A 15,743-nucleotide genomic window follows, 5' to 3' on the forward strand; every position below is an offset into this window, starting at 1 on the left:
TGTGCTGCACCTTTTATTATAGTGTGCTGCACCTTTTATTATAGTGTGTGCTGTGTTCTGTACCTTTTATTATAGTGTGCTGCACCTTTTACCTTTTATTATGGTGTGCTGCACCTTTTATTATAGTGTGCTGCACCTTTTATTATAGTGTGCTGCACCTTTTATTAAAGTGTGCTGCACCTTTTATTATAGTGTGCTGCACCTTTTATTATAGTGTGCTGCACCTTTTATTATAGTGTGCACCTTTTTATTATAGTGTGCTGCACCTTTTATTACAGTGTGCTGCTTTTATTATAGTGTACTGCACCTTTTATTATAGTGTGCTGCACCTTTTATTATAGTGTGCTGCACCTTTTATTATAGTGTTCTGTACCTTTTATTATAGTGTGCTGCACCTTTTATTATAGTGTGCCTCACCTTTTATTATAGTGTGCTGCTCCTTTTATTATAGTCTGCTGCACCTTTATTATGGTGTGCTGCACCTTTTATTATGGTGTGCTGCACCTTTTATTATAGTGTGCTGCACCTTTTATTATAGTGTGCTGCACCTTTTATTATAGTGTACTGCACCTTTTATTATAGTGTGCTGCACCTTTATTATAGTGTACTGCACCTTTTATTATAGTGTGCTGCACCTTTATTATAGTGTCCTGCGCCTTTTATTATAGTGTTCTGTACCTTTTATTATAGTGTGCTGCACCTTTTATTATATTGTGCCTCACCTTTTATTATAGTGTGCTGCACCTTTTATTATAGTCTGCTGCACCTTTTTATTATGGTGTGCTGCACCTTTTATTATGGTGTGCTGCACCTTTTATTATAGTGTGCTGCACCTTTTATTATAGTGTGCTGTACCTTTTATTATGGTGTGCTGCACCTTTTATTATAGTGTGCTGTACCTTTTATTATAGTGTGCTGCACCTTTTATTATAGTGTGCTGCACCTTTTATTATAGTGTTCTGTACCTTTTATTATAGTGTGTTGCACCTTTTATTATAGTGTGCTGCACCATTTATTATAGTGTGCTGTACCTTTTATTATAGTGTGCTGCACCTTTTATTATAGTGTGCTGCACCTTTTATTACAGTGTGCTGTACCTTTTATTACAGTGTTCTGTACCTTTTATTATAGTGAGCTGTACCTTTTATTATAGTGTGCTGCACCTTTTATTATAGTGTGCTGCACCTTTTATTATAGTGTGCTGCACCTTTTATTATAGTGTGCTGTACCTTTTATTATAGTGTGCTGCACCTTTTATTATAGTGTGCTGTACCTTTTATTATAGTGTGCTGTACCTTTTATTATAGTGTGCTGCACCTTTTATTATAGTGTTCTGTACCTTTTATTATAGTGTGTTGCACCTTTTATTATAGTGTGCTGCACCATTTATTATAGTGTGCTGTACCTTTTATTATAGTGTGCTGCACCTTTTATTATAGTGTGCTGCACCTTTTATTATAGTGTGCTGCACCTTTTATTACAGTGTGCTGTACCTTTTATTACAGTGTGCTGTACCTTTTATTATAGTGAGCTGTACCTTTTATTATAGTGTGTTGCACCTTTTATTATAGTGTGCTGCACCTTTTATTATAGTGTGCTGCACCTTTTATTATAGTGTGCTGCACCTTTTATTACAGTGTGCTGTACCTTTTATTACAGTGTTCTGTACCTTTTATTATAGTGAGCTGTACCTTTTATTATAGTGTGTTGAACCTTTTATTATAGTGTGCTGCACCTTTTATTATAGTGTGCTGTACCTTTTATTATAGTGTGCTGCACCTTTTATTATAGTTTGTGTACCTTTTATTATAGTGTGCTGCACCTTTATTATAGTGTGCTGTACCTTTTATTATAGTGTGCTGCACCTTTTATTATAGTGTACTGCAACTTTTATTATAGTCTGCTGTACCTTTTATTATAGTGTGCTGCACCTTATATTATAGTGTGCTGCACCTTTTATTATAGTGTTCTGCACCTTTTATTATAGTGTACTGCACCTTTTATTATAGTGTGCTGCACCTTTTATTATAGTGTGCTGCACCTTTTATTATAGTGTTCTGTACCTTTTATTATAGTGTGTTGCACCTTTTATTATAGTGTGCTGCACCATTTATTATAGTGTGCTGTACCTTTTATTATAGTGTGCTGCACCTTTTATTATAGTGTGCTGCACCTTTTATTATAGTGTGCTGCACCTTTTATTATAGTGTGCTGTACCTTTTATTATAGTGTGCTGCACCTTTTATTATAGTGTGCTGTACCTTTTATTATAGTGCTGTACCTTTTATTATAGTGTTCTGTACCTTTTATTATAGTGTGTTGCACCTTTTATTATAGTGTGCTGCACCATTTATTATAGTGTGCTGCACCTTTTATTATAGTGTGCTGCACCTTTTATTACAGTGTGCTGTACCTTTTATTATAGTGTGTTGCACCTTTTATTATAGTGTGCTGCACCATTTATTATAGTGTGCTGTACCTTTTATTATAGTGTGCTGCACCTTTTATTATAGTGTGCTGCACCTTTTATTATAGTGTGCTGCACCTTTTATTACAGTGTGCTGTACCTTTTATTACAGTGTGCTGTACCTTTTATTATAGTGAGCTGTACTTTTATTATAGTGTGTTGCACCTTTTATTATAGTGTGCTGCACCTTTTATTATAGTGTGCTGCACCTTTTATTATAGTGTGCTGCACCTTTTATTACAGTGTGCTGTACCTTTTATTACAGTGTTCTGTACCTTTTATTATAGTGAGCTGTACCTTTTATTATAGTGTGTTGAACCTTTTATTATAGTGTGCTGCACCTTTTATTATAGTTTGCTGTACCTTTTATTATAGTGTGCTGCACCTTTTATTATAGTGTGCTGTACCTTTTATTATAGTGTGCTGCACCTTTTATTATAGTGTACTGCAACTTTTATTATAGTCTGCTGTACCTTTTATTATAGTGTGCTGTACCTTTTATTATAGTGTGCTGCACCTTATATTATAGTGTGCTGCACCTTTTATTATAGTGTTCTGCACCTTTTATTATAGTGTACTGCACCTTTTATTATAGTGTGCTGCACCTTTTATTATAGTGTGCTGCACCTTTTATTATAGTGTTCTGTACCTTTTATTATAGTGTGTTGCACCTTTTATTATAGTGTGCTGCACCATTTATTATAGTGTGCTGTACCTTTTATTATAGTGTGCTGCACCTTTTATTATAGTGTGCTGCACCTTTTATTATAGTGTGCTGCACCTTTTATTATAGTGTGCTGTACCTTTTATTATAGTGTGCTGCACCTTTTATTATAGTGTGCTGTACCTTTTATTATAGTGTGCTGTACCTTTTATTATAGTGTTCTGTACCTTTTATTATAGTGTGTTGCACCTTTTATTATAGTGTGCTGCACCATTTATTATAGTGTGCTGTACCTTTTATTATAGTGTGCTGCACCTTTTATTATAGTGTGCTGCACCTTTTATTATAGTGTGCTGCACCTTTTATTACAGTGTGCTGTACCTTTTATTACAGTGTGCTGTACCTTTTATTATAGTGAGCTGTACCTTTTATTATAGTGTGCTGCACCTTTTTATTATAGTGTGCTGTACCTTTTATTATAGTGTGCTGTACCTTTTATTATAGTGTGCTGCACCTTTTATTATAGTGTCCTGCACCTTTTATTATAGTGTGCTGCACCTTTTATTATAGTGTGCCTCACCTTTTATTATAGTGTGCTGCTCCTTTTATTATAGTCTGCTGCACCTTTTATTATGGTGTGCTGCTCCTTTTATTATGGTGTGCTGCACCTTTTATTATAGTGTGCTGCACCTTTTATTATAGTGTGCTGCACCTTTATTATAGTGTTCTGTACCTTTTATTATAGTGTGCTGCACCTTTTATTATAGTGTGCCTCACCTTTTATTATAGTGTGCTGCTCCTTTTTTATTATAGTCTGCTGCACCTTTTATTATGGTGTGCTGCACCTTTTATTATAGTGTTCTGTACCTTTTATTATAGTGTGTTGCACCTTTTATTATAGTGTGCTGCACCATTTATTATAGTGTGCTGTACCTTTTATTATAGTGTGCTGCACCTTTTATTATGGTGTGCTGCACCTTTTATTATAGTGTGCTGCACCTTTATTATAGTGTGCTGCACCTTTTATTATAGTGTGCTGCACCTTTTATTATAGTGTGCCTCACCTTTATTATAGTGTGCTGCTCCTTTTATTATAGTCTGCTGCACCTTTTATTATGGTGTGCTGCACCTTTTATTATAGTGTTCTGTACCTTTTATTATAGTGTGTTGCACCTTTTATTATAGTGTGCTGCACCATTTATTATAGTGTGCTGTACCTTTTATTATAGTGTGCTGCACCTTTTATTATAGTGTGCTGCACCTTTTATTATAGTGTGCTGCACCTTTTATTACAGTGTGCTGTACCTTTTATTACAGTGTGCTGTACCTTTTATTATAGTGAGCTGTACCTTTTATTATAGTGTGCTGCACCTTTTATTATAGTGTGCTGTACCTTTTATTATAGTGTGCTGTACCTTTTATTATAGTGTGCTGCACCTTTTATTATAGTGTACTGCACCTTTTATTATAGTGTGCTGCACCTTTTATTATAGTGTGCCTCACCTTTTATTATAGTGTGCTGCTCCTTTTATTATAGTCTGCTGCACCTTTTATTATGGTGTGCTGCTCCTTTTATTATGGTGTGCTGCACCTTTTATTATAGTGTGCTGCACCTTTTATTATAGTGTGCTGCACCTTTTATTATAGTGTTCTGTACCTTTTATTATAGTGTGCTGCACCTTTTATTATAGTGTGCCTCACCTTTTATTATGGTGTGCTGCACCTTTTATTATGGTGTGCTGCACCTTTTATTATAGTGTGCTGCACCTTTTATTAAAGTGTGCTGCACCTTTTATTATAGTGTGCTGCACCTTTTATTATAGTGTGCTGCACCTTTTATTATAGTGTACTGCACCTTTTATTATAGTGTGCTGCACCTTTTATTACAGTGTGCTGCACCTTTTATTATAGTGTACTGCACCTTTTATTATAGTGTGCTGCACCTTTTATTATAGTGTGCTGCACCTTTTATTATAGTGTTCTGTACCTTTTATTATAGTGTGCTGCACCTTTTATTATAGTGTGCCTCACCTTTTATTATAGTGTGCTGCTCCTTTTATTATAGTCTGCTGCACCTTTTATTATGGTGTGCTGCACCTTTTATTATGGTGTGCTGCACCTTTTATTATAGTGTGCTGCACCTTTTATTATAGTGTGCTGCACCTTTTATTATAGTGTACTGCACCTTTTATTATAGTGTGCTGCACCTTTTATTATAGTGTACTGCACCTTTTATTATAGTGTGCTGCACCTTTTATTATAGTGTCCTGCGCCTTTTATTATAGTGTTCTGTACCTTTTATTATAGTGTGCTGCACCTTTTATTATATTGTGCCTCACCTTTTATTATAGTGTGCTGCACCTTTTATTATAGTCTGCTGCACCTTTTATTATGGTGTGCTGCACCTTTTATTATGGTGTGCTGCACCTTTTATTATAGTGTGCTGCACCTTTTATTATAGTGTGCTGTACCTTTTATTATGGTGTGCTGCACCTTTTATTATAGTGTGCTGTACCTTTTATTATAGTGTGCTGCACCTTTTATTATAGTGTGCTGCACCTTTTATTATAGTGTTCTGTACCTTTTATTATAGTGTGTTGCACCTTTTATTATAGTGTGCTGCACCATTTATTATAGTGTGCTGTACCTTTTATTATAGTGTGCTGCACCTTTTATTATAGTGTGCTGCACCTTTTATTACAGTGTGCTGTACCTTTTATTACAGTGTTCTGTACCTTTTATTATAGTGAGCTGTACCTTTTATTATAGTGTGCTGCACCTTTTATTATAGTGTGCTGCACCTTTTATTATAGTGTGCTGCACCTTTTATTATAGTGTGCTGTACCTTTTATTATAGTGTGCTGCACCTTTTATTATAGTGTGCTGTACCTTTTATTATAGTGTGCTGTACCTTTTATTATAGTGTGCTGCACCTTTTATTATAGTGTTCTGTACCTTTTATTATAGTGTGTTGCACCTTTTATTATAGTGTGCTGCACCATTTATTATAGTGTGCTGTACCTTTTATTATAGTGTGCTGCACCTTTTATTATAGTGTGCTGCACCTTTTATTATAGTGTGCTGCACCTTTTATTACAGTGTGCTGTACCTTTTATTACAGTGTGCTGTACCTTTTATTATAGTGAGCTGTACCTTTTATTATAGTGTGTTGCACCTTTTATTATAGTGTGCTGCACCTTTTATTATAGTGTGCTGCACCTTTTATTATAGTGTGCTGCACCTTTTATTACAGTGTGCTGTACCTTTTATTACAGTGTTCTGTACCTTTTATTATAGTGAGCTGTACCTTTTATTATAGTGTGTTGAACCTTTTATTATAGTGTGCTGCACCTTTTATTATAGTGTGCTGTACCTTTTATTATAGTGTGCTGCACCTTTTATTATAGTTTGCTGTACCTTTTATTATAGTGTGCTGCACCTTTTATTATAGTGTGCTGTACCTTTTATTATAGTGTGCTGCACCTTTTATTATAGTGTACTGCAACTTTTATTATAGTCTGCTGTACCTTTTATTATAGTGTGCTGTACCTTTTATTATAGTGTGCTGCACCTTATATTATAGTGTGCTGCACCTTTTATTATAGTGTTCTGCACCTTTTATTATAGTGTACTGCACCTTTTATTATAGTGTGCTGCACCTTTTATTATAGTGTGCTGCACCTTTTATTATAGTGTTATGTACCTTTTATTATAGTGTGCTGCACCTTTTATTATAGTGTGCCTCACCTTTTATTATAGTGTGCTGCACCTTTTATTATGGTGTGCTGCACCTTTTATTATGGTGTGCTGCACCTTTTATTATGGTGTGCTGCACCTTTTATTATGGTGTGCTGCACCTTTTATTATAGTGTGCTGCACCTTTTATTATAGTGTGCTGTACCTTTTATTATGGTGTGCTGCACCTTTTATTATAGTGTGCTGTACCTTTTATTATAGTGTGCTGCACCTTTTATTATAGTGTGCTGCACCTTTTATTATAGTGTTCTGTACCTTTTATTATAGTGTGTTGCACCTTTTATTATAGTGTGCTGCACCATTTATTATAGTGTGCTGTACCTTTTATTATAGTGTACTGCACCTTTTATTATAGTGTGCTGCACCTTTTATTACAGTGTGCTGTACCTTTTATTACAGTGTTCTGTACCTTTTATTATAGTGAGCTGTACCTTTTATTATAGTGTGCTGCACCTTTTATTATAGTGTGCTGCACCTTTTATTATAGTGTGCTGCACCTTTTATTATAGTGTGCTGTACCTTTTATTATAGTGTGCTGCACCTTTTATTATAGTGTGCTGTACCTTTTATTATAGTCTGCTGTACCTTTTATTATAGTGTGCTGCACCTTTTATTATAGTGTGCTGCACCTTTTATTATAGTGTGCTGCACCTTTTATTATAGTGTGCTGCACCTTTTATTATAGTGTGCTGTACCTTTATTGTAGTGTGCTGTACCTTTTATTATAGTGTGCTGTACCTTTTATTATGGTGTGCTGTACCTTTTATTATAGTGTGCTGCACCTTTTATTATAGTGTGCTGTACCTTTTATTATAGTGTGCTGTACCTTTTATTATAGTGTGCTGCACCTTTTATTATAGTGTGCTGCAACTTTTATTATAGTCTGCTGTACCTTTTATTATAGTGTGCTGCACCTTTTATTATAGTCTGCTGTACCTTTTATTATAGTGTGCTGCACCTTTTATTATAGTGTGCTGCACCTTTTATTATAGTGTGCTCTACCTTGCGTTTGGCAGTGAGCTGCTCTTTGTAGCGGTCAGAGGAGTCTCCAGGTATGTTACTGGCCCAGAGAGTGAGTCCCACCACCAGATAGGCACAGCCCATCACCAGTAGAGGCAGGAAGTAGATCAGCACTGTCACGCACATGTAGTACCTACAGGGCACGACAGGGAGGGGAAGACAAGATCAGCATGCAGCACTGCTACAATTGTACCTACAGGAAAGGGGAAAAAGAGCGACACACATACAGATAACCTCATATAAATATCTTGGAATTTTAATTGATAACGGCCTCTCTTTTAAATTGCATATTCAACAACTTACAAAACAATTGAAGCTGAATTTGGGATTTTATTTTAGGAATAAGGACTGTTTTTCTTTTGAAGCCAGAAGGAGGTATCAGAAGGAGTATCAGCAACATTTATGCCTTTACTAGACTATGGGGATATTTTATATACAGTGGGGCAAATAAGTATTTAGTCAGCCACCAATTGTGCAAGTTCTCCCACTTAAAAAGATGAGAGAGGCCTGTAATTGTCATCATAGGTACACTTCAACTATGTACACTTTCTCCAGAAAATCACATTGTAGGATTTTTTATGATTTTATTTGCAAACTATGGTGGAAAATAAGTATTTGGTCACCTACAAACAAGCAAGATTTCTAGCTCTCACAGACCTGTAACTTCTTCTTTAAGAGGCTCCTCTGTCCTCCACTCGTTACCTGTATTAATGGCACCTGTTTGAACTTGTTATCAGTATAAAAGACACCTGTCCACAACCTCAAACAGTCACACTCCAAACTCCACTATGGCCAAGACCAAAGAGCTGTCTAAGGACACCAGAAACAAAATTGTAGACCTGCACCAGGCTGGGAAGACTGAATCTGCAATAGGTAAGCAGCTTGGTTTGAAGAAATCAACTGTTGGAGCAATTATTAGGAAATGGAAGATATACAAGACCACTGATAATCTCCCTCGATCTGGGGCTCCACGCAAGATCTCACCCCGTGGGGTCAAAAAGATCACAAGAACGGTGAGCAAAAATCCCAGAACCACACGGGGGGACCTAGTGAATGACCTGCAGAGAGCTGGGACCAAAGAAACAAAGCCTACCATCAGTAACACACTACGCCGCCAGGGACTCAAATCCTGCAGTGCCAGACGTGTCCCCCTGCTTAAGCCAGTACATGTAGTTTTTCATGTTGTTTGTCTGTAATTTTTGTAACGACTTGGTGCTGTCTATCTTGGCCAGCACGCTCTTGAAAAATAGATTTTAAATCTCAATGAGCCCTTCCTGGTTAAATAAAGGTTAAATCAAAATAAAATAAAAAATAAAAACTGCCAAAATAATGGAAACACTTTACTAAATGATGAATAGAAAATATATTGAAAGCAGGTGCTTCCACACAGGTGTGGTTCATGAGTTAATTCAGCAATTTGATGATTTGATGAGCATGATAGCGTTGTAAACCATATGCCATGGCCGTCTCAGTCACCAGATCTCGACCCAATTTAACACTTATGGGACATCCTGGAGTGGTGCCTGAGACAGCATTTTCCACCACTATCATTAAAACACTAAATTATAGAACTTATCATGGAAGAATCCCTACAATAGAGTTTCCCAAACGTGGTGCACGTTCTTGTTTAGGCCCTAGCAATACAAAAAGCTGATTCAAATAATCAACAAACCATCACTCTTTGATTATTTCAATCAGATGTGTGGTGCTAGGGTGAAAACCAAAACGTACACCTCTTTGGGAAACACTGATCTATGCCAAGGTGCATTGAAGCTGTTCTGGGTCATGATGTCCCAATGCCATATTAATACACTTTGTGTTGATGTTTCCTATATTTTGGATGTTACTTGTAAACAACAGGGAGCTGGAAGAAAAGAGGAGACAGGGAGGACATCAGTGAACGATGACATAGAGTCAAAAAAAAGGGATCAGGTAGGTTTGTGGGTTCGAATGGGATACTTATCAGGTATTATCAGTATCTTTACGCCAGGTGCAACAGTCATAGGGTATGAATAAGGGCCTCCTTATCGAGCAAACATGTCTAATACAACTATTCTGAGATCACTTTTCTATATTTACATGGCAAAGGAACTAACTCCCCCCCCATAATTAACTTTCCAATAATAAATAACAAATTAAGACAGCTCAGATTCAGTTAATATGAGTTAATGGCTTGGTTATCAGACACAGTAGCCGGTCTCTCCTCCCCAGAGACTTCCATGGAAGTCTGTGTGTTTTTTTGTTTTGTTTTTTAAACAAGGAAAATTCGGACAATTATTATAATCAGATAGAACACCCAAGAGGACAGAGACACAACACCAGCCTTCAGGCCCTCATACCGGCCTACTGAGCAAAATGCAGGTGCACCAGAGGATCAAACCTGGCACACACAGTACACAAGGCATGAGCCCAAAGAGAGAGCAGCTGCAATTCAACCAATTGACTTGAAGGCTTATCTTTTTTTTGCATCAATGGTTTTCCTCCCCAAAAGCTCTGTTGTACCTTTTTTTCTCTAGGGATGCATGCAGTGCTTTAGTTTTTTGGATATAAAAGGTAAGACGACTGTGGAAAGCATCTGTTTGTGTTTGCTGAGGAACCAAATATTCAAGGTATACTTCCGAATTGTGTCAGTGAAGCCGTTTATCTACTTCCCTAGAGTCTGATAAACTCGTGGACACCATTTTTTTGTCTCTGTGTCCAGTATGAAGGAAGTTATAGGTAGTTTCGCGAATCAATGCTAACTACCATTATCTCAATGACTGGAAGTCTACAGGAACAGCTAGCATGCTAGCTGTTCCAGTCAACAATAGTTAGCAATTGCGCTAACGCAACATAGCAACTTCCTCAGAGAGAGACATAAAAATGGTATCCACGAATTTATCTGACTCTGGGGAAGTAGATAAAGGGCACTGCCAACATCCTGAAATATCCCTTTAATGGCATTCACAGTCTGTTTGTTACCAGTGATTATTACAGTGAAATGTTTGGGAACTGCATGATAGAGTACAGGCAGCAAATTGGTAATGGGTGGGCTCCTGTACAGACTTCCACTGAATTTTTTGTCTGAGATGTGTGAAATTAACGGTCACAGCTCCCTAATACTTGCTTTTTGTAAATAATATGATAGGAGGAGGGAAATGAATTCAATGCAAAGGAGAACACAGAGGAGCAACATCGCGAGACTGCTGGTAACACGTGTGAAACAGACCAAGCAGACCAGGGCAGGGTTTGGGGTTTGAGAAGTATATGAGAGAAGTTAAACAATCTTCCTTACTTGTTCATTTTCTTGGTTCGAGCAAATGTCTTAGTAAACAACCTTGTTAAAGAGATAAACTGATGTTATTTTAGTCAAAAACAACTTTATATCGAAGAAGTGCCTTTGATTTGATGGCCTGACCACACGCAGTTCGGCGCGAGACAACCGCTAGACCCGAAGATGTGTTTCTGCACATGAGCTTAGCAAGCCAATGACGCCATGGCATCGCCTACAAGTGGGATTGGGGATTTCTATTGGAGAAGCCGGAGAAGCCGTTTTCTGCCTATCTTCATACTGCACTGTCTTTGGAGAACAGGTAGGCAGTACTTCCTCAGATAAAGTCTTGTTTTATAGTAAAGAGAAATATAAAAGCAACATGTAAATTGTTGGTCCCATGTTTCATGAGCTGAAATAAAAGATCCCTGAAATTGTCCGTATGCACAAAAAGCTTATTTCGCTCAAATTCTGTGAACACATCTGTTTGCTTCCCTGTTAGTGATGAAACTGTGGGTTTGCACAACCAAATAATTTTGGCAGAAACCGTCTCAGAGAAGCTCATCTACTTGCTTGTCGTCCTCACCAGGGTCTTCACCTGACTGCAGTTCGGCGTTGTAAACAACTTCGATTTCCACTGTACAGAGCAGACAGGGTGTATGGCGTTGTGTGGGCGAGCAGTCTGCTGATGTCAACGTTGTGAACAAAGTGCCCCATGGTGGCGGTGGGGTTATGGTATGGGCAGGCATAAACTACGGAGCACGAACAAATTGCATTTTATCTTTGGCAATCTGAGTGCACAGAGAGACCATGACACAATCCCGAGGCCCGTTGTCGTGCCATTCATCCGCCACCATCACCTTATGTTTCAGCATGAAAATGCACGGCTCTATGTCGCAAGGATCTGAACACAATTCCTGGAAGTTGAAAAGGTCCTAGTTCTTCCATGGCCTGAAAACTCACCAGACATGTCACCCATTTCCCACCAATATCCAGCAACTTCACACAGCCATTAAAGAGGAGTGGAACAACATTCCACAGGCCACAGTCAACAGCCTGATCAACCTTATGCGAAGAAGACTCTATGCATGTTGCACTGATCCATAGATTAGGGCCTAATAACTGATTTTATTATATGAACTGTAGTTCAGTAAAATCTTTGAAATTGTTTCATGTTGCGTTTTTATCTTTGTTCAGTGTATTTGTAACAACAGAGAAACCAATAACAACGGTGCCATATTTTCATCCCTCTCTCTCAACATGAATGAATTCTCAAATCGCACCCTATTCCCTATATGGTGCACTACATAGGGAATAGGGTGCCATTTGCGACGCAATCTGAGGGACTTCCAAATACGGACACATAGAAAGAATGTGTATATCAGGCCAGCTTTTCCATTCTTACCTCCCTGTGACTCTGTCAGCAAAGCATGTGTTTAATTTCCCTGACAGTTTTCAGGGTTGTTGTTGTCACTAAGATAACTATTTTCTTCAGGGGAATATTTCAAAAGGTAGCAGGGCTTGTCAGTGTGTTGTGTTTTGGCAGGCTGAGGATCTGACTGTTTGCAGGTCCTTATCAGGGTCACTTCACTTGGAGACTGTGAGTCAGACAGCATTTCAGTATTTTGCAACACCCATCACAAGCAGCTGAGGATATCATATGTCGTCGACGCACTCATGCAGACACACTCGCCAGGCAGACCCATGCATTGACACACAGACATGCCATAGACATACACAGAGGAAGACACACAAATGCATGCACACAAACTGGCAAAGACGTACAGTTACACACATACACTAGTCGAAAAAAAAAGGTGCTATTTACAACCTAAACGGTTTCTTCAGCTGTCCCAATTGATCAACACTTTGAAGAACCATTTTTGGTTCCAAGTAGAACCATTGTGGTTCCAGGTAGAAGCCTTTTCGGTTCAATGTTGAACCCAGGAGGTTGGTGGCACCTCAATTGGGAAGGATGGACTCGTGGTAATGGTTGGAGCGAAGTAAATGGAATGGTATTAAACACATGGTTTCCATGTATTCGATGTCATTCCATTTGCTCCATTCCAGCATTTATTATGAGCAGTCCTCCCCTCAGCAGCCTCCACTGATGTAGAACCCTTTCAACATGGATCCCAAAAGGGTTCTACCTGGGTTCTTCCTGGAAGTGTACAGCTGTAAGATCTTTTAGCCAGTTTGCTACAGCAAGAAAAATAATCCTGCAGACACAGGAAATGTGAATTATTATGTGGATTGTAATTATTGGACATCATTGTAGGGGTTGATACATATTTCATAAGGGAAAATTAAGTCTGAGATTTCAAAGTGGAAATTAGAAACTTCAGAAGTTCTCCTGCAACAAGGTGATCAAATTAAGATCCTACAAATGAAGATGCTTAAACACACATGCGCGCACACACACACACACACACACACACACACACACACACACACACACACACACACACACACACACACACACACACACACACACACACACACACACACAATTTGGTGGGAGTTTGTAGAAAAATTTAAATTTGGTTATAAAAACTATTGTCTGTCTAAAGAACTGTCAGTACTTCCAGGAGAGCCTGTTGTGGGTATAAGGCAATTTACAAAAATCAGTGCGGCCTTGAGCAAACTTCCCCGGAATACGTAATGAGCCCGGTGGCTGCCTGCATCTTGCCTCTCCTCTCCCATCTTCTCCTCTCCTCTCCTCCTCTCGTCTCATCTCCTCTCTCTCCCCCCATCCTCTCTTCTCCCTTAAGCCTCCTGCCCCCTGCCTCCTGCTCGCTGGGCTAGCAGACAAGAGAAGTGAGTGTCTGTCACCTAACTGTCACAGCACAGTAATCAATAAACATCCTGCCAAATAAAGTCACACTGGGAGGAATGATACATCAACTTTACAGTTTACAGTTACAGCACATCAAGGTCCAATAGCCCATCCAGAAAATATTCACCATGTACAGTACTTGCTGCTCATTATTTGTCTGTCTTCTCTTCCTGCCTGACTGTCCAGCCAAGCTCTAGACTGGATCTCAAAGTTTGTCTGTGTTCTGTTGCGCCATGTGTGGGCCGCTGTTGCTGCTCTTTGGACATTGCTGGGAGAAGAGAATGAAGCCTGGGCGTCTGCAGAGGGAGATGAATGTAGTGGCTGAGGTAACATGACACCCTGCACAATGCTGCTGGTTTACTGGCATAGGTCAAAGACAAGCTCTTTAGGTACCCAATTTAGGGGACGGGGGGAACAGAGAGAACGGGGTGTGCTTGCTCAGGATGGTCTGTGTGTGTCACTTTGTGTGTGTCTTTTTCTGTTTCTCTATTACTCACCCTCTCTTCCTCTCTCTCTCTCTCTCTCTCAATATGTGTGCGTGTGTGTGTGTGTGTGTGTGGGGGGGGGGGGGGGTCACTGTGTGTCTAACTATCTGTGTATGTGTGTGTGTGTGGGAGTGGGAGGGGGTGTAACTGTGTGTCTATCGCTCTGTATATTAGTGTGTGTATAGAAAAGGTCTGTGAAGGTCCAGCGTACTTGTCTGAGTGTGTGATCATACTGTTGGAAACTGAATCTTCTGTAGGTTTGTGACATTGCTATTTATACCCTCCCCGTGGCCTTACTCCCTAATTCCTGCTCACTGAGAGGGGGCCATAGCGACGGTGGCAGAGGGGCAGCACACACACACAACCACACACTCACACCATCCCACACATTGCTTGGACTGGAGGGTCAGCCATAATCAAATGTGTCAATTACAGCAGTGGACGGGCTGGCTGAATTACAACCACACCAAAGCTCCGCTCACTTAGCCCTCGTGTGTCAGTGAATACAGTTTCATTGAAAAAGTAATAAGTGCCACAGCGATTCCTACATGAACATTCTAATTGCCATCGTGCTATTTATGACAAATGGTCACAATGTGGAAGGGTGGGAGCCTAGACAGCCAGACTGAATGACAATGGCATTTGGAGACAAAGAGAGCAACCCTAAAATGCTGTGGTGTTGATGTGCTGAGAGCAGAGGGGCTGCTGTTGATCAGATCAGACCTGTATGCTGTGCGTTTATCAGCTCACTGGATGTCGGAAGGTAACGACTGCAGTCAAACAAATATATTAAGGGCCACAGGGGTGGGGAGCACTTTCCCACTGTTAAGAGTAAATGTGCCTTACGCGTGCTAGAATAATTCCTTGAATCTCCAGGTCTCAGGTCTCTCTCTTTGTCACTCTCTCTCTCTCGCACTCTCTACAGTGTGGCCATCAGAGGATTTCAACCTTCAGCTGAAGCTGCCATACACCTTCATGGCTTTCACACACACACACACACACACACACACACACACACACACACACACACACACACACACACACACACACACACACACACACACACACACACACACACACACACACACTGCAATACATTTTCACAGCAGTGGCGGTCGGTGACGTTTACAATTAGGGAGGACGATTCATTTTTGTTATGAGCATGGCCTTATTTCTATTACATTATATTGGATGACTGTCATTCATATTCCATTCACCCAGCTCAATGTTACATCGATGGGTTTAGGCTAGTACATGATACTCAA

At 39.1% G+C, this 15,743-nt stretch overlaps 1 protein-coding gene across 1 annotated transcript in view; it reads right to left on the bottom strand.

Annotated features, from left to right (window-relative positions):
* LOC115126574 (substance-P receptor-like) overlaps positions 1 to 15,743 on the bottom strand; it is a 90,188-nt gene that overhangs the window by 58,380 nt on the left and 16,065 nt on the right. Inside the window, exon 3 of the mRNA XM_065011683.1 lies at positions 7,890 to 8,040. Coding sequence (XP_064867755.1) covers positions 7,890 to 8,040 — 151 coding nt within the window. The remainder of the gene's footprint in view (positions 1 to 7,889; positions 8,041 to 15,743) is intronic.

Source organism: Oncorhynchus nerka, linkage group LG27 (assembly GCF_034236695.1).
Source record: "Oncorhynchus nerka isolate Pitt River linkage group LG27, Oner_Uvic_2.0, whole genome shotgun sequence".
Classification (NCBI taxonomy): domain Eukaryota; kingdom Metazoa; phylum Chordata; class Actinopteri; order Salmoniformes; family Salmonidae; genus Oncorhynchus; species Oncorhynchus nerka.